We start from the raw sequence: 27,238 nt of genomic DNA, 5'->3' as shown, positions 1-27,238 counted from the left end.
AAGTCTCCATCGAACTTTGTTATCGGACTCTATCTTCATTGGAATTCTAAACCTGCAGACAATGTTTTTGGCAACAAAGTCGAGGGCTTTCTTGTAGGCTATAGAGACAAGAGGTTCAACCTCGATCCATTTAGTGAAGAAATCAACTGCTACCACTGTGTACTTGGGCTTCCCCTCGCCTTGTGGGAAGTTCCCCAATCAGATCAATCCCCCATATAGCAAATGGGTAAGGTAAGGTCATCATCCTCAGTTCCGTTGGTGGTACGCGAGGTATATGGAAGTCGACGGTTTCACCAGCATGTCATTGGCATAAACCTCCATGTTCTTCGTAGTACATTCTGGAACATCTGTTAACCATTCATTGGTAGATAAGTCTAACGTTCTTTAATCCAAAGGGCATGACCTTGTAGTAATAGATGCCTTTGTCAGTTTTAAATCTTGTATGCTCTTGCTCAGCCACGTGCATTTTTATTTGGTTGTAAGCGGAGTATGCATCCATGAAGCTTAAGAGTTTGTACCCCGATGTTTCATCAACCATCTGATCAATGAACATAAGTGAAAAAAAATCTTTTGGACAAGCTTTGTTTGTATCTGTGAAATCTATACACGTGTGCCATATCCCATTAGGATTTGGGACGAACACCGGATTGGCTAGCCATATGGGATATAGAGCTTCCCTAAGGAAATCAATGTTGGTTAACTTGTCTACTTTTGCATTCACCGGTTCCAATCTCACTGGATCCAAGGGTCGATGCTTCTGTCAAACTGGATCAGCCTTAGGATCTATGTTTAGTGCATGAAAAATTACTCGAGGACTGATTCTGGTCATGTCATAATAACTCCAAGGCAATACATCAATGTTTTCCTTAACTATGGAGACAATCTTTTCTTTCACTGCCGAAGGCAGATTCTTTCCCAGTCTGATGACTTTGGTGGGATCTGTTGGAAATTATTTTACCAGGATCTTAGATCTACTCACAAGTATGTTGATTAACACCCTAAATATGAACTTTCTAAAACGATGAAATAAACACATATAAAGTTTAGGAAACCTTACATTGGGTGCAGTTTTATATAATGACTCCTTCCGTTTAGATATCTAGCCCTTGATTCCTTTCTGTAGCAGAGCATTATCAATATCTGAACATGGATTTCTTTCTCTGATTCTTTAGTGCCGAAACTCTTTCTTGCTGAAAGGCTTTCTTCATGATCTTCCTCACTATGATTGAGGTATCACTTGCTGTGTGTGGGCACTACTCTAACACTAAGAATTTCGAAATTGAAGAGGAAGAAGAAAGAGAAGGGTTGGCCAAAGATAGGGAGAGAGAAAGGCTCAATTTTTTCTGAATGAAAAGTCAGAAGAAAAGTGTAATTTTCCTGAAGCCTTCACTATCTATTTATAGCATTCCACTAGGGTTAGGTTTGAATTATTTGGCATTAAAATAATGAAAATATCAGAGGGAAAACCCTACAAAAGTGGCCGGCCATGCAAGGTGGATTTGGGCCTCACTTTTTGCAATTTTGCAGTTTTATCTTTTCTGCATCTGATTTTCTCAAAAACGCCAATTTTTAAATTCAACCATTTAAATGCCAATTCTAACTATTTAATAATTATAAATAATTATTAAATAATATTGTCATTTATCATATTTATTAGTTGAACCATACAAAGTATCATAATTAACAAATATGCCCCTAAAACTCTTTCTTTACAATTTCGCCCTTACTTAGTGAAAAATTCACAAATAGACATAGTCTAATTTGAGAATTATAATTGATTAATCAAAACCAATTATATGAGTCTTACAAGCAATATTATCTCAACTAGTGGGGGGACCATGGGTCTATATAACCGAGCTTCCAATAAGCAGATCAAGAATTTATAACCTAAATTCACTGACTTATTAATTCTTCGTTGAATCCACGCATAGAACTTAGAATTGCACTCTCAGTATATAGAATGCTCTATATGTTCCACCATATAGACACATCATTAGTTATCCATTGTTATAATCCTAATTTGATCAATGATCCTCTATATGAATGTTCTACACTGTAAAGGGATTAGATTACTGTTACACCCTACAATGTATTTTAATCCTTAAAACACTTAACCTCGTATAAATGATATTTCAGCTTATGTGAAATGAGATCTCCACCATTTATTTTCGTTTGGTCAAGCTCGAAGGAGATCATCCTTTACTTACTATTCGCCAGATAGAAGCTATAGATTCCATCTTAGATGGATATGTAAATACCATGAATTATTTCCATCTTAGTAATAATTTCCAATAAATATTTAGAAAAAAATATTCAATTTAAGTTGTTACAAAATTAATTTACAACTAAAATTTAATTTTCTATACATACATATTGTATTTCGAAAAATTAAAGTACTTAAGAATACAATTTTTCGAAAATGCATGTTAAAATAAAAAATAAATTCTGGAAAAATTATTCTAATTTAATGTTGGCCCAAAATTAATTAATAAAATTAATTTACAACAAAAAATATAATTTTTCTATTTAATTAAATATATAAGAAAAATTTCAAATATTTAAGTATGATGGTGAAAATAAACTTAAATATTAATTTTTTATTTAATTAAATACACTAGAAAAATACTTCAAGCAAAAACAGATAATATCTATCTAGATTTTCATGGACTAATTAATTCAATTTCTAATAATATACTTTAATTCATTTATTTTAAATTAATCAATAAATGAAAAAATCATTGATTTAAGTTGGTCCAAAATTAAAATAAATAATTTACAACTTTAATCTATTTTTCAAATAAAATTTGAAATTCCACCATTTAAGAAATGCAATTTCGAAATTTGATTAATAAAATAAAGAAAAAATATATTTTGAATTTTTTTTAAATTTAAGTTGAAAAATTAAATTTCAACTTAAAATAATTTTCTATTTAATTAAGTGTCATGAAAAAGAAATATTTAAGTATCATGATGAAAATCAGCTTAGATATTTAATTTTCAAATTAATTAAATGTATTAAATTCAAGAAATAAATAATTAAGTGTAGAGAAGGCTTAATTATTAATCTCTAGTTTAATACTAGGAAAAAATATACTTAAAATAAATTGTACCAAAATTAATTATTTAAATAATTAATTTCACAATTTATAATATTTTCCTATTTAATATTAGAAATAATAAGTAGTCTAGAAATAGCTATCTAGAAAATATCTTATTTGACTAAGTATCTTTTCCACAAAATTTGAAAAAAAATATCTAATTTAAGTTGTATTAGAAAAAATCTAGAACTTAAATATTTTTCAAATTTAAATTTAATTAAATATCAAAATTAAGTTGTAACCACTTAATTTGAAAATATTCCATTTTAAGTTAATATTCGAAAAGATATCAACTTAAAAAATATCTAAAGAATCTTAATGACCAATACCTAAAATTTCTCAACTTAATTTTGAAATTTTAAATCCAAAAGATATTCAGATTTAAGTTGATTAGTTAGAGATAACTAAATATCAACTTAAATAGGAATATTTAATGAAAAATTTAAATTAAGCTTCAGAAAGAATCTAGATGGTTATAATTCTATATTTAATTAAATACAAGAAAATACATATAGTTTAGCTTAGAATATAAAATTCTTTAAACTATGGTTTTCTTAAATTAATTTCACAATAAATGAAATTAATTATGTTGCTAATCAATTTTATTAGGTTAAACTAATTTAATTAACCCAGTACAGTTATTCAAATCAGGCAAATGGGCCTTCACAATTCGGGTGGTTCATGTGAGGGGGTGCTGGGTTCAGTATGTCGTACCCACTACTATGGCTCCCAACTCTCACACAGCCCAAAAGAGAGGAATTTAACCTTAAAATGAACAACTGTTATTAATTGAATAGGCCCAAAAACTAAATGGGCCTAAATAAAATCTATCAAGAACTATGATATTTTATTTAGCAACAACAACCTATATGCATCTATAATGAAATTAAACACATAGGCTCACACAGGCACACAATTTGGATGGATCCTATCATGTTGCTAGGTCATACACAGATGAAAGAAGATTGTGAAAATTACCTGTTACAAATTATTTACTTGACCAAGGGAGCCATGAGTTAAAATCAGATCATTGGATCTGTCAACAAGTTAACCATGGCTATTTGCAATCAAGTAATAACAGGTTTTAAAAACTTATAAACAAGCTAAAACACATACTCCTGCACAAGGTTAGCTGGATAGTTGGATGTAGGATTTATTTAATTTAAAATAAATAATTTTGAAAAATAATTAATTAAATAAATAAAAAATTTATTTTTCAAAAATTTTAAAAAAAAAATATTTAAAAAATTAAACCTACAATTTTAAAAAATTAGGTTTCAACCAACCTAATAATTATTTCAAAATTTGCTAACTACTTTTAAAAGTTTAATGTTATTTTATAAATAAAAATTAAATAAAAAATTTAAAAAGATAAATGAATATCTTTTTCAAATTTTAAATGTAATTTAAATAAATAAAATAACAAAATTTAAAAGTTAGCAAAATATCTTACATCTATTTAAAATTACATGATTATAGTTATCTTATTTTAAATTTAAATAAGGTCAAATTATTTAAAAAAAATTAATTTAAAAAATTTAATATCTGACCTTAAATTTAAAAATAAGATAAGATATAATCAAATTTAAAAATAAGATAGATAATTAAGCAAAATGATAGATATTTACTATTTTCAAATTCAAATTACACTAATATCATGAATTAAATTTTAAAAAAAAAATATTAATTAAATTAATTATGATAATTAGAATTGAATTAGGAATAGTAAATGTATAAATACAGAACTACACAAAAAATCGGAAGTTAAATCCATGAAATAGCATGAAAAAACGAAGAAAAACGAAAAATTTGCGAGCTGTACGGACAGTATGCTGAGCATACATGTCCGCGCGCGCATGGGGGGTGTTTGGGCGTGAAAACTCGGCGCAGGGGGAGGTTGCATGATTTCCGCGCGCGCACGAGGTGCAGCGACACCACCCCGATTTTTCGAAACTTCAAAAAATCATAACTAATTCAAATTAAATCGAAATTGAGTTCTGTAAAAAGGTAACTTGCTTAATGTTTTCCATACTATCCAATAAAAATAATTCCAGAAACAGATATTTAATTATTTTTCACGAAAAATTCACAAACATCAATCAATCATCAAATAACACTCAATACAACATGATACCATCCAAAACATCAAACAATCGTTTTAAAGTCCAAATTTCTTGCAAGCAAATCAATTACCATGGCTCTGAGGCCAGTTGTTGGAAATTATTTTACCAGGATCTTAGATCTACTCACAAGTATGTTGATTAACACCCTAAATATGAACTTTCTAAAACGATGAAATAAACACATATAAAGTTTAGGAAAGCTTACATTGGGTGCAGTGGAATATAATGACTCCTTCCATTCAGATATCTAGCCCTTGTTTCCTCTCTGTAGCAGAGCATTATCAATATCTGAACCTGGATTTCTTTCTTTGATTCTTTAGTGCTGAAACTCCTTCTTGCTGAAAGTCTTTCTTCACGATCTTCCTCACTATGATTGAGGTATCACTTGCTGTGTGTGGGCACTACTCTAACACTAAGAATTTCGAAATTGAAGAGGAAGAAGAAAGAGAAGGGTCGGCCAAAGATAGGGAGAGAAAAAGGCTCAGTTTTTTCTGAATGAAAAGTCAGAAGAAAAGTGTAATTTTCGTGAAGCCTTCACTATCTATTTATAGCATTCCACTAGGGTTAGGTTTGAATTATTTGGCATTAAAATAATGAAAATATCAGAGGGAAAACCATACAAAAGTGGCCGGCCATGCAAGGTGGATTTGGGCCTCACTTTTTGCAATTTTGCAGTTTTATCTTTTCTGCATCTGATTTTCTCAAAAACGCCAATTTTTAAATTTAACCATTTAAATGCCAATTCTAACTATTTAATAATTATAAATAATTATTAAATAATATTGTCATTTATCATATTTATTAGTTGAACCATACAAAGTATCATAATTAACAAATATGCCCCTAAAACTCTTTCTTTACAATTTCGCCCGTACTTAGTGAAAAATTCACAAATAGACATAGTCTAATTTGAGAATTATAATTGATTAATCAAAACCAATTATATGAGTCTTACAAGCAATATTATCTCAACTAGTGGGGGGACCATGGGTCTATATAACCGAGCTTCCAATAAGCAGATCAAGAATTTATAACCTAAATTCACTGACTTATTAATTCTTCGTTGAATCCACGCATAGAACTTAGAATTGCACTCTCAGTATATAGAATGTTCTATATGTTCCACCATACAGACACATCATTAGTTATCCATTGTTATAATCCTAATTTGATCAATGATCCTCTATATGAATGATCTACACTGTAAAGGGATTATATTACCGTTACACCCTACAATGTATTTTAATCCTTAAAACAATTAACCCCGTATAAATGATATTTCAGCTTATGTGAAATGAGATCTCCACCATTTATTTTCGTTTGGTCAAGCTCGAAGGAGATCATCCTTTACTTACTATTTGCCAGATAGAAGCTATAGATTCCATGTTTATTGTTGTCGAGTGAATTTCGCAACTCCAGATTATATGATATTGTCAATAACAAGAAGAAATTTACATGAAGAACAAGTGCGAGTATTCAACATAAAATGGCGAGTACTCAAACTGGGAATGAGAAATGATCAACCAAAACTGGAAATAGATAAAGAGACAAAGAATTATAGTGGTTCAGTCAGATCACGGTCTGCTTAGTCCACTGTAGCAAGAGTTTCGTAGGTGCCATTTCACGGTGGATCACCCCTTTTTATACAAAGCAGGTGTCCAATTAATTATACAAGGACTGCATTCATTGTCAATCCATTTTTACACATTGAATTACAATAATTAACTAAACAACGTTAACATTAATAAATGAACGGCAGTTACTAAATTCATCAACGTATGCGTCTTCTAAATCTGCAAGTTGGCGGTTCATATTCTGGTGATAAACTCGCGGGTTCATCGATTATGCTCGGAATGTCTGCGTCCTTAGGTAGTCGCCTCCTGTGGACATCGCATGACAGGCTGATAGGACCTAGACATACAAGTCTATATTACATTATAAAAGGCTGCAGGGTTCTTAGGACCAACTCGCATTTATAGAGAATCATTCTCTTGGTTTACGCACGGACACGGGGAGGATGCTCGCATATAGTTCGATATATGCGAGCTACTCTCTTGTCTCAGATGCGATTAGACTTCGGTCATGCTCGCCACCTCTCGCTGATTCTATCTTAAGCGAGGTTTAAAACTTCAAGGAGTCCCTCAGGGACATCTCAACTTTCTGAGTATACGTGTCCTCTAAGTAGGGGTCTGGCCTCGAGTTTCTAGGTGAGAGAAATCTCACTATAACACATGCCCCTAGTTTCGCGATGTGACAGGTACGGTCACAAGGGAAACTATACTCGAGAGACAGGTGAAAGGTTGTCACGAGGAGGTGACCTTTGGTTGTCCCTTCGAGGGTTTCGAAAAATGACGGCTACAATCATTACTTTTATTGCGTTTATGATGCCACGTCACTAAACTCTTCAGTTTTTGTGTAGGCGTGGCCATCTTTGGCCGTTGGATTGGGCGACTCTAGGCATTCCAGCTGCCACGTGTCGTGATCCCAATTAATGAGGGATTTGGGTATTTAAACCCCCTGATTCGAACCAAAAATCCCCATTTTCCCTCATTTTTCTTTAACTTCCTTAACTCCTTTGTTTCTTCACTCTCAGAGAAACCACCAAAAAACACTTCCATAAATTGCCCAGATTTTTGCCTTTCTTTGTGGGTTTTTCTTGACTCCACAGTGCTGTCAAGGGCGATTCGTGGGAACAGATTTAGCAGAAGTAAAAGGTTAGTTTTCGAATCTTCATTGTGTTTCGTTTTCTGTTTGAGTGGGGACTGTATTTTCTGGGTTTTTAGTATGCATGAGGGTGGTTTAAGAATGAATGTTTATAGATGGTATGTATGAGGCTATGTTTTTTAGGTAAAAACCTGGGTAATTTCATAGAGAATGACCTGTAAATTGGCATAACCGCATACGGTGTAAGAAATACTTGAATAGGCACTGTTTCATGCTTTGAATACTCGCGGGTATTCGGATGAACACTTCGAATACTCGCATATTTGCGAGACTTACTTGCTTCTGATTGTTGCCTAGATCTTTTAGGGTTTTGTATACTGTGAATTTAGTCGCGAGAACATTAACTGAGTTTTCCAAATGGTGGGTGTGTCACAGTATTCTAATGGTCATATACGCGGTTATATGCCCCTTGAGATATTGTGATACACCCAGCCATTTGCGACATGTGTTAATGTTCTGATGAGCGTACTCTTTGGCTGGTAGATATTCTCGAAACGGTGGGAGTACCTCACTAACTTCAGGGTCATGCTTGAGAACGCATGCCCCTTGAGTCACTGAGTTTCTCCCAGCCGTTTCTAGAGGTATATCGCTTGGCCCAGGATGCGTGACTTATTCACAGGCTGCGACTCTAGTTAGACTCCTACAAATGGTGGGTGCCTCCTCGTTACCTCAGGGTCATGCCAGGAGACGCATGTCGCTGAGGTCACCAGGGCGCCCCTGACCATTCATTGGGATGCTTTTCTATTCGCATTTTTAGTTTTCTCTCTACTCGCATATTGATGGAGTGGTCAGTATTCGCAAGAACGCTGACCATTCTATCAAGTGCGACTTTATGCGAGTGTGATCACTTACTTTGTTTTCACACAGTCACCATGCTGAAAAGATCTTCTATCTTTCAGATGAGCGACCTGTCGGATAGTCAGCTGCTCGGCTCGGGAGGCCACGCATTCGATGGTGACGAGGACCAGGAGGAAGATAGCTTTATCCCAACTTCGATCTCAGAAGAGGAGATCGCACCTACTGTAGGTATAGAGCTAGGTCCGATGTCTTCTGCAGACATCGAGAAAATGGTGCAGGAGCTCGCTGAACCTGGGGCCATTGATACTCGAGATAGTGAGTCTACGGTGTCAGCCCGTGACTATCTTATTCACTAGAGGCATGCTCCTGACGTCGAGGTCGAGGAGACAGACGACGACTGGACGGCCCCAGCTCGTGAATCCGGGGAGGAGGAGGAAGAGGCAGAAGGGAGCGGTACTGACTCGGTGGACGACACCCAGCTGAACGAGCCTTTCTCATGCAAGGATTTGGTTTCGAGAGTTACCAAATCAGACCTCACCACCTTTACGAGGCTTAACCTATTGCGACTTGCTTCTTTGCGACCTAAGCCGACTCAGAGGGCGCACCTTCCTTTTACTAATCCAGCGATTATCCCCACAGAGGATGTGGTAATCTCAATACCCATTCTCCGATGTGGGGTATCGGTCCCTTTCCATCCCTTTATCGCGGCTATCCTCAAGCGTTATGATGTATCTCCTTTCCAGCTAACCCCAACAGCTATCGCACAACCCTGGCTTTTTATGCGATGTATATGGAGTATGTACATAGGGCTCCCTCGGTAGAAGAGTTTAGCTACTTCTACGATATAAAAAGCGTAGGCCTTCACAATGGTTTCTACTGCTTCAGCAAATGAGCGACTTCTGAGATTAACAGGGTAGAAGGGATGGTATCTAATATGGGAGATTGGAAATCAAAGTGGTTCTACATATTCAAAGTCCCAGGGATTAGAACTGACTTTAACCGTCGACCTAGTACGTCGCATGTCTCCTGACTTAGATATTTTTCTGAGTTACTTTGAGGTTTTAATCTGACTCGCTCTTTTCTTTTGGTTTTCACAGATAGACCGTCTCGTCCCACACTCGACTCGACTCGCAGAGAAACAGCTGAAGTTATGTGGAGCCTTCCTGTACAAGATCGCGACTGGCGATTGTTGTGTACAACTGCTAAACTGCGTGAACACAAACTGATTCCTGAGAACGCGAGTCTTTGGAGAGAGCCAGTGTACAAGGAGCCTTCTGAAAAGCAGCAAGAGCGAATTGATAAACGCCTTTCCAAGCAAACTCCTCGACCTTTAATGGTGTGTTTTATTATTTTGTTAACAGCTTCAGTCTGTCCGTTGCTTTGCGGGTAAGCAACTGCGGAGAATGCCTTCCTGATTCCCAAATCGTCACATAATTGTCGCATCTCTTTACAATCGAACTGCTTTTCATTGTCTGAGATGAGTTTGCATGGAATACCAAATCGACAAATTATGGAGTTATAGACAAACTCGCGCAATTTAGTTGCTGTAATGGTTGCGAGTGCTTTGGCTTCGGCCCATTTCCTGAAATAATCTACTGCTACTACTGCATATTTGACTCCACCTTTCCCTTTAGGTAGCTTGCCTATTAAGTCGATCCCCCATACTGCGAAGGGCCATGGACTTGTGATAGAATGTAGGTTACTCGAAGGTTGGTGGGTATATGTGGCTATTCGCTGACACCTGTCGCATTTCTTCGCAAAAGCGAGAGCATCCTGTCGCAAGGTTGGCCAGTAATACCCTTGTCGCATGATTTTTAGTGCAAGGGAGTTACCCCCTGTATGATTGCCGCAAATTCCCCCATGTACCTCACGAAGTATGTAATTGCAATCTTCCCCGCTGATACATTTGAGTAGCGGTTGATTAAAACTTCTGCGATACAACCTTTGATCGTACATTACATATCAGGCGGCTCGTTGTCGCAGCTTTCTTGCTTCTACCTTGTCATCGGGTAAGACACCCTTTTCTAGGTATGCGACTATTGGGGTTATCCAGGTTACCTCCTGAACGGTATCTATTTCCATGATCACTTCTTGATTTATAGTTGGGTGAGCCAATACATCTACCGGAATTACATCGAGCAATTCGGCTTCTCTAGTTGATGCCAAACGGGCCAGTGCGTCTGCGTGTGAATTTTGAGCACGCGGTACTCGAGACACAATTACTTTTTTGAATTTCTGCATTAGTTCGCATACAATGGCTAAATATTTAACCAATCTCCCGCCTCTTGCCAGACATTCTCCATTCACCTGGCACACCACGATTTGGGAGCCGCTAAAAGCCTGAAGATACTCGACTTTCATCTCGAGAGCGAGTTTCAATCCTGCGATTAATGCCTCATACTCGGCTTCATTGTTAGATGCAGAAAATTCAAAACGTAAAGCAGCATGTACCTTAAAATTGCTTGGACTGATTAATAAGATCCCGCTACCAGAACCCTCGTTATTTGAGGCTCCTTCGACGTACAATGTCCACATCTCTCTATTCACTATAGCAATGTCGCTTTTGTCTTCTATGAGTGCTACCTCGGTGCTGGGGAACTCAAGGATAAAATCTGCAAAGACTTGCCCCTTGATCGCAGTTCTTGGTTTATACTTGATGTCGAATTGGCTCAACTCCATCGCCCATTTCAATATCCTCCCTGATGCTTCTGGTTTTGCCAAAACTTGCCTCAGTGGGTAGTTTGTCAAGACCTCGATACTGTGAGCCTGGAAATAAGGTCGCAATTTTCTTGACGATGTTATCAAGGCAAAGGCCAACTTTTCCATTTGGGGGTAGCGTGTCTCGGCATCTAGTAATCGCTTACTGACATAATACACCGGGTATTGTCGTCCTTGATCCTCGCGTATTAGTACTGAACTAATCGCATATTCTGACACTGCTAAATAGATGGATAGGACTTCGCCGGTCATGGGCTTCGATAAGACCGGAGGTTGCCCCAAATGCGTTTTTAAGGCTTGAAAAGCCTCCTCGCATTTTTCGGTCCAGTGGAACTTTTTGTTGCCTTTTAGAATCTAGAAAAACTCCTTGCACTTATCAGAAGATCGTGATATAAAGCGGTTTAAAGCAGCGACTTTACCTGTGAGGCTTTGGACCTCTTTTGGCTTGGTTGGCGATGACATTTCCACCAATGCCCTGATCTTCGCAGGATTGGCCTCTATTCCTCGCTGATTAACCATGAACGCAAGAATTTCCCGGAGCCAACTCCAAAGACGCACTTCAAAGGGTTTAGCCGCATCTTATATCGTCGCAATATATCGAACATGGCCCGTAAATGGGCAATATGATCCTTCGCATGTTGAGATTTTACGAGCATATCGTCAACATATACTTCCATGGTGTTTCCAATGAGATCTGTGAACATCATGTTTACTAGCCTCTGATAAGTCGCACCTGCGTTTATCAAACCAAAAGGCATTACTTTGTAACAGTATAGTCCTCGATCAGTAATGAACGAGGTGTGCTCCTAGTCGGGCTCATACATCGGGATTTGATTATATCCCGAGTATGCGTCCATAAAGCTCAGAAGTTCATGACCTGCAGTGGCATCAACAAGTTGGTCAATGCTAGGAAGGGGAAAGCTGTCTTTGGGACAGACTTTATTTAGATCTGTAAAGTCAACGCATGTGCGCCATGAGCCATTAGGCTTAGGCACGGGTACTGGGTTCGCTAACCAGTTGGGATAAAACGACTCCCATATAAAGCCGCAGGTTAGGAGGCGGTCGACTTCTTCTTTTAGCGCTTGGTACCTCGCAGTGTCCATTTTGCGGCGCTTTTGTCGGACACCTCGCACCTCGGGGTCAATGATCAAGCGATGACACATGACCTGCGGAGATATTTCGACCATATCTGAATGTTTCCAAGCAAAAACATCAAGATTTTGTTTCAAAAAGGTCGTTAATTGTTCTCGCTACTGAAAATTTAACTTAGAACCAATTTTTAAAACTTTGCTATTGTCTACAGGATCTATAGGTACCTCAATGGTGTCTTCCGCGGCTTGGGCTGCGGCGGGATGATCGAGGATTCTTAGATCCAAATCTGGTTCTTCTATGTGCGGGACCTCCTCGATTTTGAGGATCTCCTGGCGAGGAGGTGGTGCCTCCAACAGGTAGATAACATTTACTGTCCTTTTCTCCGCGAGCTTGACTGCTGTGTTGTAGCATTCTCGCGAATCTTCTTGGACTCCTCGTACAGAACCTACTCCAGTGGGAGTAGGGAACTTCATTGTGAGATGATAGATCGATGTTATGATCTTCATCTCCTTCAGGATCGGTCGACCAATCACGACATTATATGCAGAATACTGGTCGATTGCTGCGAAGTCAGCCATTGACTTGGCTGTTACCGGGGGAGTTCCCAAGGTGATTGGGAGTTTGATCATTCCTTTTAATGCTATGACGTTGCCAGTAAAGACATAGATGCTCGACGTCACAGGCCGCAGGTCCTTCTCCTGCAATCCCATTTGTTTGAAGGCTTGGAAGTTCAACAGATTTACTGAACTTCCATTGTCGACCGAGTATGCGGTGGACATTATCTCCGCCAATATTGGCGATGATAACCAATGCATCGAAATGCGGGTGATGGACCCATCTCGCATCACTCTCCATAAAGGTGATGTCGTCGCATTCCTTCTTAAACAGCTTCTCGGGCCGCTCACTAAGATTGTTCACATTGGTGAGCGGCTTCTCCTTGGCTTCTCTGGCATATCGCTCTTGCGACTTGCGGGAGTCTCCTGCGATATGGGGTCCTCCAATAATAGTTAAGATGTTGCGAGGTGTTCTCGAACCGCTCGCATTTTGGTTTTCTTCTTTGTCATCCGCTCGGGGATGACTTTCCTCGCCCTTCTTATACTTGTCGAACTTTCCTCTCCGAATCAGCTCCTCAATTTCATCCTGCAAGACCCAACATTCTAATGTGGTATGACCAATGTCTTTGTGGTACTTACAGAATTTTTTGGGGTCTCTTCTGTCGCGATTTCTCCTGATGGGGGGCGGCTTTTTGAAGACTCCATTTCTTTCTTCGATTGCATAGATATGGTCTCGAGGCACTGCGAGTTCAGTATAATTGACGAAACGGGGTCCACCCTTCCTCTTCGGCGAGGATTACTTTTTGGGAGGAGACTTGGCCAACTTCGGACTTCGCTGTCTCCATGGGCTGCGTCTTCTTGGGCTTCGGCCCCTGGAGTTCTTCCCTCGGGGACTGCGAGATCTTGATCGCGGTATTGGTGATTTGAGCTTATCCTTGCCCTTCTCCAACTCTGCCAGAGAATTCTCGATTCTCTTATGGGGTTCGGCCATGGCGAAGAATTCGACTAAGGATTCTGGTCTCCGAGCTTGTAACTCCTTCCAGAAGTCGGTCCTCAAAAAAATACCTGTTATCAACATACAAACAAGCGAAGACTCGGGAGCCTTCTCGACTTTTGTTACCTCTGCGTTAAACCATTTAAAATAGTCTTGTAAAGACTCACCGGGTTCTTGCTTGATGTTGGCCAAAGTCGTATAAGGTGGCCTATAGGTCATCGTGGCCTGGAAATGCATGAGGAATAAGTCGACGAAGGTTTCCCATGTCGATATTGATGCCTCGGGCAATTAGGTAAACCAATCGTGGGTGTTTTCCTCGAGTGTTGCCACAAGAATGCGGCATTTTGCAAGCTGTGGTACCTGATCCACCTCCATTATAGTATTGAATTTTTCAAGATAATCTATAGGGTTAGAGGTACCTTCATACTTTAGGGATTCGGATAGACGAAATCCCTTAGGAAGTTGGGCTTGTCGCACTTCCGTAGTGAAGGGTGAGGTCCCATGCAACTTGTATATGGGCTTTCGTTGCTGCTCGATCATTTTCAAAGCTTGCAGAAGCATGCTTTGGTCAATCCCTCCAGTCGCAGGAGTTGGGACTGCTGTGACTGCGGAGTCGCAACTACTGCGGCGAGGTTCGCTGGGACGGTGATTCCAGTAGTCGCAATCGGTGCGGTAGGCGGGTTATTGTGAGTGTTGACACCCTGATTGTCCACATGGGGATCACGGACGGAGTGTTTCCTCGTTATGAGGGGCGCGAGAGCGTGCTCTAAAAACTGCGTTGAGGTGATCACGCAGATCACCTCGGTGTACCTGATAGTGTCCCCCCTGCTGCATTTCTACAGAGCCAGACCTTGTATATCTACTCGATGTACGACCATGCGATGACAAAGAGGCTGATTCTGCGTCATTGTCTCTTGGTTGTCGACTGTGAGGATTGCGTCGCTCAGGGTCTTCATTAGTCTGCGTGCCCTGGTTAGGATACCTCACGGATTGGTCCCTCGATGTTGGATGGTTCAGGTCCAAGCCTTCAGGGTTGGTTCTTCGTTCCCTACGTACACGGTTTGTACGACGTCTAGAAGTTGTTACCTGAGGGTTGTCCGTGCGAGTAGTAGGGACTTGAGGGGGGCGTCGGGCCCGGTTCTGTCCATCCACTTCTGCCTGTAGTGCACGCAGTTGGTCCTGAATCGCAGTACACTGATTAGTGGTGAGCTGGATGATTCCCTCGAATACCACTGCCGGAGTGACAGGGGGAAAATGCATGGTTGCTGGTGGTGTGGACGTATCCCCGACATGAGGGTCAGTTGTTTCTGGGAACAAGTTGAGGGGTCTGATGTTGCTCCTCCCTACTCTGCCATTAACGACGTCCACAGGCGGTGTTCCAGCTCCGGATAACGGTACGTTCATCATCCCAATGTTGATGGACCCGTTGTTAGCTCCTCCGTTTGTTTGATTTCCAGCCATGATGGTATTTTTCTTGAAGTGAATAAGATCTTAATTCTCGTTTCCCACAGACGGCGCCAAATGTTATCGAGTGAATTTCGCAACACCAAATTATATGATATTGTCAATAACAAGAAGAAATTTACGTGAAGAACAAGTGCGAGTATTCAACCTAAAATGGCGAGTACTCAAACTTGGAATGAGAAATGATCAACCAAAACTGGAAATAGATAAAGAGACAAAGAATTATAGTGGTTCAGTCAGATCACGGTCTGCTTAGTCCACTGTAGCAAGAGTTTCGTAGGTGCCGTTTCACAGTGGATCACCCCTTTTTATACAAAGCATGTGTCCAATTAATTATACAAGGACTGCATTCATTGTCAATCCATTTTTACACATTGAATTACAATAATTAACTAAACAACGTTAACATTAATAAATGAACGACAGTTACTAAGTTCATCAACGTATGCGTCTTCTAAATCTGCGAGTTGGCTGTTCATATTCTGGTTATAAACTCGCGGGTTCATCGATTATGCTCGGGATGTCTGCGTCCTTAGGTAGTCGCCTCCTGTGGACATCGCATGACGGGCTGATAGGACCTAGACACACAAGTCTATATTACATTATTAAGGGTTGCAGGGTTCTTAGGACCAACTCGCATTTATAGAGAATCGTTCTCTTAGTTTATACACGGACACGGGGAGGATGCTCGCATATAGTTCGATATATGCGAGCTGCTCTCTTGTCTCGGATGCGATTAGACTTCGGTCATGCTCGCCACCTCTCGCTGATTCTATCTTAAGCGAGGTTTAAAACTTCGAGGAGTCCCTCAGGGACATCTCAGCTTTCTGAGTATACGTATCCTCTAAGTAGGGGTCTGGCCTCGAGTTTCTAGGTGAGAGAAATCTCACTATAACATTTATGTTAGCGCTCCCACTCAATTGCACTACCGTGTTCCCAAAATGTACGTATCACCCTGACCTAAAAGTAGGCTTAACTAACAAATCAAAGAACACGAATAGCCTCTTGAGATTGAGCTTAATCATAACAGGATTAAGATCATTTGATCTAGGATCAACTAGGCGATATTAACTTGAATAGATATTACGGTAAGTTTAATAAATCTAAGTCAAAGTTCAATATCGGTCCCTTCCGATGCATACTCCATGGATCCAACCTGAGCTTTACTTTAACCAATGCTTTGGAAAGAACATAGCATTTCTCCAAATGCAAGTAACTCTTGTTGTAGAGTATCATATCAGTAAAACCCTGTGTCTGATAAATCTAGGAAACTTTATTCACATAGTCATGTTTACTTTCCAATGTGTTGACAACACAATAAACAGGATTAGGTATGTGAAAGGGTTTCAGAAGAATTCATACATTATGTACATATAATCATGAAATAAATCATGTGAACCATGCAACATTAGATGTTATTTCTGATCTATATTAATAAGTAAATCTGATTATATTGAAATGAGTTTTATTTAGGGCATAAAACCCAACAGGATCTTCATCATTAATGCATACTTGTTCTAGCTCTTCCATAGGCTCAATTGTTCTTTCCATGCCTACCCATTGATCTAGTTCATCTTCTTCACGGACCACCCCCAATTCTAACTGAGAAGTGGTTCCAGCTTCTACTTCATTTCCTCCTTGGACCATGAGAACAGTCTTGGTTGAAACATTGTAGCATTTTGGCATCGCCTAGGAATTTCAGGCACAAGTGGTTGATGGATGTTACTTCTCCAAAATCAACCAAAAATTGTCATCCCAGGATAACGATGTAAGTTTTTGGGCAATCAACTACTACGAAGGTGTTGTACTTGAAAGAGGACATCACATAGCTTCCAAAGACTTCTCCATTTATTGTCATTGGAAGTTGTATTTTTCCCATTGGGATCAGCGTGTCTCCATTGAAGCCTTGCAGTTGAATTGGAAAAGGTAACAAGTTGGCTTCCACAAGACCGATGGCTTTGAAGGCATCTTTGAAAATGATATTGATAGAGCTTTCATTATCTACGAGAATCTTGGAAACTCTTTTATTCGCAGTCAAAACTTCTATCACAAAGGATGATTGAGGAAAAAATGCACATGCTTAGTGTCATCTTCTGTGAAATTCATTGGCAAATTCATCATCCGAGGACTTTGAGTAGGTGCTTGTACCAAATTTTAAGTTTTGTCTTGATCCAACTCATTCAAGTACCTTTTCAGTGCATTTTGGGTGCTTCGGGCAATGTGTGGGCCACAAGAAATGGTTGCTACATGACCATCTAGCATAGGATGGGCTGCTCCTAGAGGATATGGATTTGTAGGACTAGGAGCTACAACAAGCCTTACTATTGGAGCATTTTGTACCCGCTGAAGGGCTTGTGCATTGAGAGTTTGAATTCTAGGAGCTTGTGAATGTCCTAATCCCTAAGGAGGATTATTAGCTCCATGTTGTCCAAGAATAAAAAGCTGTCCTTGTGCAACCCCCTATCTAGGATAAATGACTGGAATTCTTACCCAATTTGATAGATGCCAGTTTCAAACAAATCCTTCAATCTCATCCCTCAGATAATCACATCATTGGTGGTGTGCCCTATATTACCATGATATTTACACCTCTTATTAGGATCTCTTTTTCCTCTTCTGCCCTTTTACATTGGCTGAGGCTTCTTTATTGGACCATGTTACAAGTTTCCTTATAAATATTCTCTCAAGTATCCACAAGAATTGTATACTTAAAGTATCTTGACTCTTGAATCTTTCCTTTCTTTGTAGAATCATTTGTTGTGGGCCCTTAGAACTCCTCTTGCTCCTTGATTGGCTTATGTTGGATCTGGAGCTCCTATTTTTTTGTTTATTTGTCCATGAGTGACACTGAATACAGTTTCTATCGCTCTGAATCCAAAAAAACTAGCCTATGTAGCTGGTTGTACAGAAACACTTGGTCCGTAAATGGTAGGATTCGTGAATGCAGTTGCCGAAGGTAAAATTGATGGAGTAGTCATCTGCAAAGTTTGGGTTGATGTCATGTCTATGGAAGAAACTGGAAGTACTCCATAAACTTAAGCGTAAGCTTCTTCTAAGTTCATGAATCCTTGATCTCTTGTAAAGAAATAAGTCAAAGTATCTACTCTTTTATGCTAAAGATCTCCCCATAGCAAAGATCGTGTGGTTAATCCTGATGTCAAAACCACCATCTTCCTACAATCAATAACCTTTGTTTTAGTAGCAACATCACCATACATTGGGTGTATTTCTTTAGGCTTTCTCTAGGTTGTTGTTTGACACTGGTTAGAGAACTAGCTTCCAGATGAAAGGCATGTGTTGATAAAAACTACTTTTTGAACATTGCTTGTAGATCTCTCTAGTTGTGGATCGATCCCGAAGATAACATCTTCCACCAGTCTTCCACGAATATGCTTAAAGTCAGTGGAAAGCAAAGACATTTTGCATCATCACTGGCGTTAGCGACTTCCATCATACGGTTGTACTTGGACAGGTGGTCCCTGAGGTCCGTCCTGCCTTTGTACAATTCCATTTGTGGCATTCTGAAGCGCTCTGGCAGTGGTGCATCTATTATTCTTTTCACACATGGTTCTGTGTCTTCTTCTTTAGAGTCTAACACAGTACCATTTTTCTTTCTGGAGATCTTCTCTGCAACCTTCATCAACTCTTCGACTTTGCGTTCTAAACATTAGGTTATGTCACTTGAAGACTCCCTTCCGTAAACACGGTCATTGATATGATTTCTCAAATCATTCCTACGGGGTCTAGCTTTCTCTTTCTTCTCATTTAATCTTCTTCGAAGATCATTTATGGAGAGACTTCCACCATTACCGTCTAAAACTTGAAGTACCTCATCAACTTCATTGCTTTGACTACTAGAGTTGTTGTGACGATGATTTTCCTTCCTATAAGAAAACTTCTTGACTTTATCATCACTCTTATCTTTCTATGCGACTCTTCCTCTAGAATTAGTCTTCTTCGATGTTTCACCAACTATCCCTTTTCCTTTATCCTTGCAAGGATTTGAGGTGCCAAGATCTTTTTGATCAATTCTTCTAGGAGCATCAATTTTTGGAGGTGTTTGCTTATTAGGGATCCCTTTGGTTGTCGTCACGACCTCCATTCTTGTCATCTTCTCAAGCAGTATCTCGTTGAACTAATCTTGACGAGATAACCTATTTTCAATTAACTGGAACCTTTCGGCCATGGAGACCACGGTATCTGACTCGTCGGGATTGTCCTTTCCTCCAACACTGCCTTCAACAAGTTTATCCTACAAATCATCCTTTGATGTGTCTTGAGGATCATCTTTTGAGGTCTCTTGAGGATCATCATCAACATCATCAGAATTGTTCTCTTCTAAGTCATCATCTCCAAATACAGGAGTGTCTAAATCTGTATCTTTGCCGACTTGATCCTTGTGACAGCTAGTCACCTCATTTTGATAATCTGCATCTCCTACTTTGGCATTAGGATCAATGAAGTGAAGACCATATTTGTTATAGGTGAGTACCATGATTACTAAGCGTAATCTTTAGATGGTATCACTACTTCCTACAGCTCTCAATGAAAGTACCAAAATATTTACAAAGATTTTTGAAAAACCAATTATAAATAATTAGAACTATAGAAATAAATAATTAAGAGAGAAAGAGTAAGAACAACACAAATAATTTTTATGTGGTTGGGGCGTTAACGAGCCTTAGTTCAGGAGTAAATATTATTATGTAACTTAAGCTAAAAAGCCTTTAGGAATACAATGAGCATAAGTTCTCTATTTTGCCTAAGCAAGGTTCATCAGAGAATTCAACCGTTAATTCGAAGGATTCATTGGGTATTTATAGTGTTAAGAGAATTATACTTAGTTTCCCTTTTTCTCTCTAATTGGGAGATTACATTGAGTTACATAATTTGGGTTGTCCAATGAAGTCCAGGCTACGAAGAAGATGATCTGCTGACAAGGCAAATTAGATACAGTTGAATTAGTCCAAACTATGTCCTATAATTGTTGGCAATCAATCATGAATTAATTGTTTAATCTTTATTTAGGTAGTTTTCCCTTTCAGCTTGATATGATCTTTTATCGAGATTTGAAGAGCATTCATTTCCCTATTTTGTGCGCTTGAATAAAAAAGGAAACTGGGCTGGTCTTCCATTAACACGTTGTTTTAACTTCTAGCATCACAGTTTTAGAGCTGCTTCTAGATACGAATTATCACTGGCAGAAGACCATTTGTTCACGGAGTAAAGGTACATTCCTAGAAGGTCCTATGCAAATTGGGCTTGGCCCAAATTGTCTATCTTTAGGCCTACTAGTTTATTCCAACACTAGACCAAAAAGCAGAAATAAACATGAATTCAGATATATTAAGTGCACTTTTCTTGGCTACAGACTTAAACATAAGGGTTATAAATGCTTACCTGACAATGGTAGAATTTATTATCAAGAGATGTCATTTTTTTTATGAGTATTCTTTTTCTTTTGCTCAGCTTTGTTCCTCATGTCATGATACCTCTAGTATACCATCTATCCTTATACCAATTTCTCCCACCACTCCCATCCCCCTACGGATCATATCATCATCTTCATCTCAGTCCTCAAGTCATTTTGATCCCACCACTTCTTCTCCTTCTCCCCCTTCCTTATCTTTCTTCCACACTTTTGTTGTGCCTCCTTGATCTACATCCAATTTGCCTAATCTTTTACCTGAGTCTTCTACACCAACAAACACTAGCATTGCACCAACAAACACTACCATTCCACCTCCCTCAGTCAACAATCACCCTATGGTCACTTGAGCTAAAGTTGGTACTTATAAGCCAAAGGTTCTTATAGCTTCCTAAGAACTTATTACTGTCTTAGAAGTCTTAAAAACCCATGTGTGGAACTTTGTTAGGAAAACTGAGATTGCAGCCCTTCTTAAAAATAGGACTTGGACACTTTTTCACTTACCTAAAGAGAGGAAAGCCATAGGCTGTAGATGGGTTTACAATATCAAATACCAACCTGATAGTTCTATTGCTAAGTATAAAGCAAAGTTAGTTGCAAAGGGCTATCTTTAACAATATGTGTTTGATTTTACTGAGACTTTCAGTCCAGTAGTTAAGCCTACAATAATCAGAATTATTCTCACTATTGCCTTGTCCAAGAGTTGGAGCGTTAGAGAGTAATGTTGGGATTTATACCCTAAAAGTAAGTAATTAATGGATAATTTATTATTGAATATATAAAATACAAATGTATTATAAATAACTATATTAATTATTAAAAAATAATTAATAAATATCATGAATTTTCTTATTCATATAAAGAGTGTATGATCTTTTAAGAGTACAGAATTAAGATCATATCATATAAGTAAAACTAGACTGTAATGTATTAAAGTATGGAATCTCTAATATGGAGTTACCTAGTACAATTTACAATATGTTGTTATTATAAGGCCTCAAATTTCCTATGTTGTCAACAAAGTATCTCAGTTTATGTAGAAACCTTTGGAACATCATTGTAAGATGGTGAAGAAGATTCTTAAACATCTCAAAGGCACCTTAGACCATGGACTTCATCTTCAAGCCTGGTCCACTTTCCAACCCACAGGATTTTATGATGCTGATTGGGCGTCAGACTCTTATGATAGGCACTCTACATTACAATTTTTCTTTTACCTTGGTCGCAATATCATTTCCTAGAGCTTAAAGAAACAAAGGATCATTTCTAGATCTAGTAGAGAAGCTGAATATAGGAGTCTGGCCAATGCAACAACTGAGCTAGTTCGGATACAATCCCTTCTAGGAGAAATCAGCATCACTCAGCTACATATTTCTAACATTTAGTGTGATAACCAAAGCACTGTCCTCATGTCTGCTAATCCAGTTCTGTATTCCAAAACCAAACACATTGAGCTACACCTTTAGTTTGTGCTAGAATAGATTCTCAACAAGCAACTTCTTATCAAACATGTTCATGCACAAGATTGGATTGCAAATGTTCTCACTAAACCCCTCTTTAACACTCAATTTACTCTTCTTCGAGACAAACTGAGTCTAGTTTCATTATCCTAGCTCAACATGAGGAGGTGTTAGGACTTAGGACAGTTAGGTAGTTAGTTTGTTAAGTTGGTTATGTTGAGTTGTCAATTCTATTATTTCCAGTTGTGTTGTAAGCTAACTATTTTACATTCTCTTCAGCTAAGTTAAGCTAATTACTTGATTGTACAATGTATATAAAGAGCAATTTCTCTCATAGTGAAATAGAATTGTTTTCACTCTCAAATTCTCTATGTCTCAATTGTTTCAACATAATGTATTAGGATAGGAAAAATAATAACAAGCTTAATAACTCTATCTATGGAATTCCATCAACAATCTCGTTCTTTTGAGAAGACAGACACTGTAATCACCAAACAATTTAGTCTACCCGTATGTGACATTAAGAATCAAACATCTAAGAAGAAATTTGATTGATACTAAGTAACACAAGGTAATTACTTGAATCATATATTAGCTTTAGTTTGGTTCAGGATACAAGCAACTAATAAGAAAATCTAACTGAAATGAGTGGACGTAGGGTTTTAGGCACGCATATCCAATGATTATTTGTTTATTCTTTGTAAAATAACACTCCCATCATATAATACATTGTATCATATAAGTTGATCATGAAGAGATCTAGTTATATAGAAATGTATAAACTAATTATAGGAATTTGATCAAGTATTACAGACCAAAAAATATATTGTAGAAAGAAAAAGATTTTTTGAAATAACATTCTATCTACTGAAAATGCTCTGTGCAAATTTGTGTGAACCCAACTGCTTATGTGTATCTCCACCCCTTCTTACCCTGGAATGGAATGAGTGTTCTCTCATTGTTGAAGAAAAATACAAGTTTGATGTTGTCGCGCCTAATAAAATCAACATATGAAAGAAGGAAAACAGAAAGAAGAAAAATCTATACGACAGAACACAAATCCTACAAAGACTGTATCTCCATGTTGGTGTGATCACCATGTTTTGATGGGGCAGAAGCTGCAGAGTGATTGTTTTCATTGGATTCCATCTCTTGAAGCTGAGGCGGGTTAATCATGGTCATATGTGAAGCAGCACTGTCTGAGAGATGGTTCTTCATTTCCCTGTGCTCTTGACAAAGGGAACACCAGTGCATACAACAATGCACAAGGCATGGATCACAAGGCGAATTCTACAAGTAATCAGCACAACGAGTAAGCATCCAATAGGAAAAGTATCTATTCAATATATGTTATGAACTGATAGGACACAACAAGTATTTTGGCCCCACACAAAAATATAAATAGAATTTCACCACAAAATTTACACTTGTATCTCATAGATTTTTGTTTGCAGTTAAAATCACCAATGATCAATGATCCCCTAACTTTCCTTTAAGAATTTTTCTACGTGTTACGTATGAAATTTTTTCACCTTAAGATGGTATTTCTTCTGTAGCGATTGTCGAAAAAGACCGGTGTAGATGCCACACATCCACCATGAAAAAACCAGGCTCTCACAAATGAGAAATGAAGTATGTGGATCTATACCATGAAGGAAGGTTGTTGCTGCTGCAAGTGCTATTCCACCTTCAACGCAAATGGCATGACAAACACACGCATTCGTCCAAGGAATGTCATCTCTCAATGTTTCAACATTACGACCAAACAAGACACATGGACAGAAGAGTCCAGTCCAACCTACAACACAAGAACACATATTAATAAGATGACCAATGAACAAGAGAATGTGGTACATAGAAATATTTTTCGTCCTAATCATTAAAAATAAAAACCCATTTTTCTCAGTCATCATCAATTTCATCGTGTTAAAAGAATCTCAACACTAAAAGACAAACCATGAATATAATAGTTTTATTTGTATTCCTTCTCTTCTAGCTCTAATTCTAGATGTAAAGTAATCGTGAAAAGAATTACATATACAAAAAATTATTATATTCTAGTCCTAAGCCTTCAACAACTTATCCCAAATTGCATATGTGAATACCTTTGGCTTTAAAATAAAAATAAAAACAATAATATTTTCTCATATGCTCATCTAATTTGATTACCAAAAGACTTTTGAAACTGTTGCAGTGAGTAACCTTTGGTATAAGAATGTGATCTAACATAAATATTAGATTATCTATAAGTCTTGTAAAATTATTACTCTAAGCAGAAGAAAATAAATATTAAGAAAGTAAATGAGAGTCTTACAACTCTGAGTATCATCAGCACAACCACAAATCCCAGTTGTCCAATCCTCATCGGCTGGAGGTTGGTAGCTTTCTGGCAAAACTTGTCCGCATTCTGTACATCTATGAACGTCCAACTGTCATGACAAACAAAACAAAATCTCCATTAACACAAAGCTACACAAATAAAATCATCATCCGAGTTCAAAAAAAGGAATTTAAAAGTAATGATCATAAGAACATGTCAATATATCATCATTCTATAACTGCATATGAATCCTGTACCAAAGACCATAATTCTAAATCCACCCAAATTTTACTTTGAGTTTGCCTCACTTTTTTGTTTAGCTTTCTCTTTTTTTTCTTCTTAAACAATATGACAAATAATCCTGAACAGATTACAAATTAAGATAAAATATGACAAATAATAAGATTTTAAAATTTCAACATGAACCAATAGTGGAGAGAAAAACTTGTGTAGTTATATAATCTATAAACGAAAAAAGAATGACAGTGATAACATTTTGAAAAAGAAAAATAATATAAGAGAGAGAAGGGGACCTGAGGAACTTCAATAGGCTGATTGAGCTCTCCAGGAGTTATATCCTCTACAGGAGCTTGATCCTTTGTGAGTTTCACGTACTTCGATTGGGTATTTCCCTCAGCCATATAAATTCTGATCTATATGATAAGTTGATGATTGAATTGGCAGAGCAGAGCACTCAATGTTGATGGTTGAGATTTATAGGATGAAACTCTCTCTAAACTTTTAACCAATTCCCATTTACTACTCTCCCACAAGATCTACTTTGGAATATTTCACCGTTATTTACTTGGTACCCAAATATATAGATTAATCATTTACTTGTTTTTTTTTTTCTTTTCAAATTCATCATTTAATTCTAATTAGTAATTACACAACAAAATGTATATTTTTTTCCTTTTTTGGCACAAAAGATCACAATGCAGAATTAATCTTTCTTCTCTTTTCTTTCTTTATTTTTTTCTTGCAAAATTATTCTTGTTAATCATAGAAAAGGAATTTATAATTTATTTTTTCAACCAACTTAATTAACATTTAATTTCTCTTAAAAAAACATTTTTCATTACGGCTTATAATTATTCTTGTTAATCATTTATTGTTATGTTCTTAATTTTTTTTTTTACGGCTTATATTAAAGCCTTTCATTACTATACTTATACCAAAAAAATAGTTCAAAAATACGACATAGTCAAAACCACACACATATATCTTTATTCACTTAACTATTTATGAGAGATATGTCTCTTTATTATATCCCTACTTGTATACTCTTTCTCTCTAATATACCAATTTTTCTATATATAAAAAAACATTCTTATTTATAAAACTTATTGAATTCTAATACAAATTTCATCGAGTACATTGTAGTAGTAGTATCAATAATAAAATAAAATATTAGAAACAAAGATTAATATTCTAATTTACATAAAAAAAATTAGTATTTTGAAAAATCTCATATTATTAATAAGCTTACTTATATGATCATAATAAAAAAGAAACACACAAAGGCACATTGCATAATTCATTTAAAGTTGCTATAGGTTAACAAAATAATATTTTAATGATTTATCCACATTTATTTTTGTAAGTATGATATCATAACATGTATTTAATTTAATTATAAAACCATTTTATGGTGCCTTTACCATTTCTATATAGTAATTTCTATTATATGAGAATATTTACCATTTTTACTTTTTAATATAGCCAAATGCAATCAAATACAACCCATTTCAACTTTCATGTATCTTTAAGCAACCCAATACATACAATATGATATAATGAAACCAAAATACAATATACATATAACAACCCTTACAACAACTGAATCTTATATGATATCCATGTTAAAAATATCTAGTACAACTCAATATCATACATGATAACAACTATGTTGGCAATTCTTATAATAATCTTGTTAGCAATTTAATCTTGTACAATAATCATATTAGCAACCTTTAAAACAACTCAATCTTAGCAACTCTCATACAACAATAATGTTAGCAACCCTCTAAGAAACTTAACTTCATTCAAAAATAAAATTATACAACAATTCAATTTCATACAACAATTATGTTAGCAACACTTACAACATCCATGTTTCTAACTCTATCTCATACAATAACCCTGACAACAATCCATTTCCTCTTATCACAACTATGTTAGCAAACCCTTGCAGTAATACTACTACAAAAATGAGCTTCAATTACCCACTTAGAGGGACTCTAAATGCTTTTAGTGACTCTTCAATGCACGTCACTAATGTGCGCGACTAAAAAAATATTATTTAATGACCCTGCATTACGTGTTACAACCTTTTAGAGTTTCTCAATGTCCATTACTGTATCCTTTTACAGTCCCATCTAAAGGTAACAGCTACACACAAAGCGTGTCACTATATCTATATATTTGGTGAAATTGACAATTGTAAATTTTAAATAATAATATTC

General features: G+C 37.1%; 1 protein-coding gene across 1 annotated transcript; it reads right to left on the bottom strand.

The window, feature by feature from the left end:
* Nucleotides 1-23,113: 23,113 nt before the first annotated feature.
* On the bottom strand, nucleotides 23,114-25,770 carry LOC115715722 (cell number regulator 6-like). The gene is made up of 4 exons (XM_061115587.1): nucleotides 25,307-25,770; nucleotides 24,768-24,882; nucleotides 23,986-24,251; nucleotides 23,114-23,743 (listed from the first exon to the last, which is right to left on the bottom strand). The coding sequence occupies exons 1-4, from the start codon at nucleotides 25,412-25,414 to the stop codon at nucleotides 23,516-23,518; spliced, it is 717 nt and encodes a 238-aa protein (XP_060971570.1). The 5' UTR covers nucleotides 25,415-25,770; the 3' UTR covers nucleotides 23,114-23,515.
* Between the last annotated feature and the right edge of the window lie 1,468 nt (nucleotides 25,771-27,238).

This window comes from Cannabis sativa, chromosome 5 (genome assembly GCF_029168945.1).
Source record: "Cannabis sativa cultivar Pink pepper isolate KNU-18-1 chromosome 5, ASM2916894v1, whole genome shotgun sequence".
NCBI classification, from domain to species: Eukaryota; Viridiplantae; Streptophyta; class Magnoliopsida; order Rosales; family Cannabaceae; genus Cannabis; species Cannabis sativa.
This window is presented reverse-complemented; position numbering and strand designations above follow the sequence as displayed.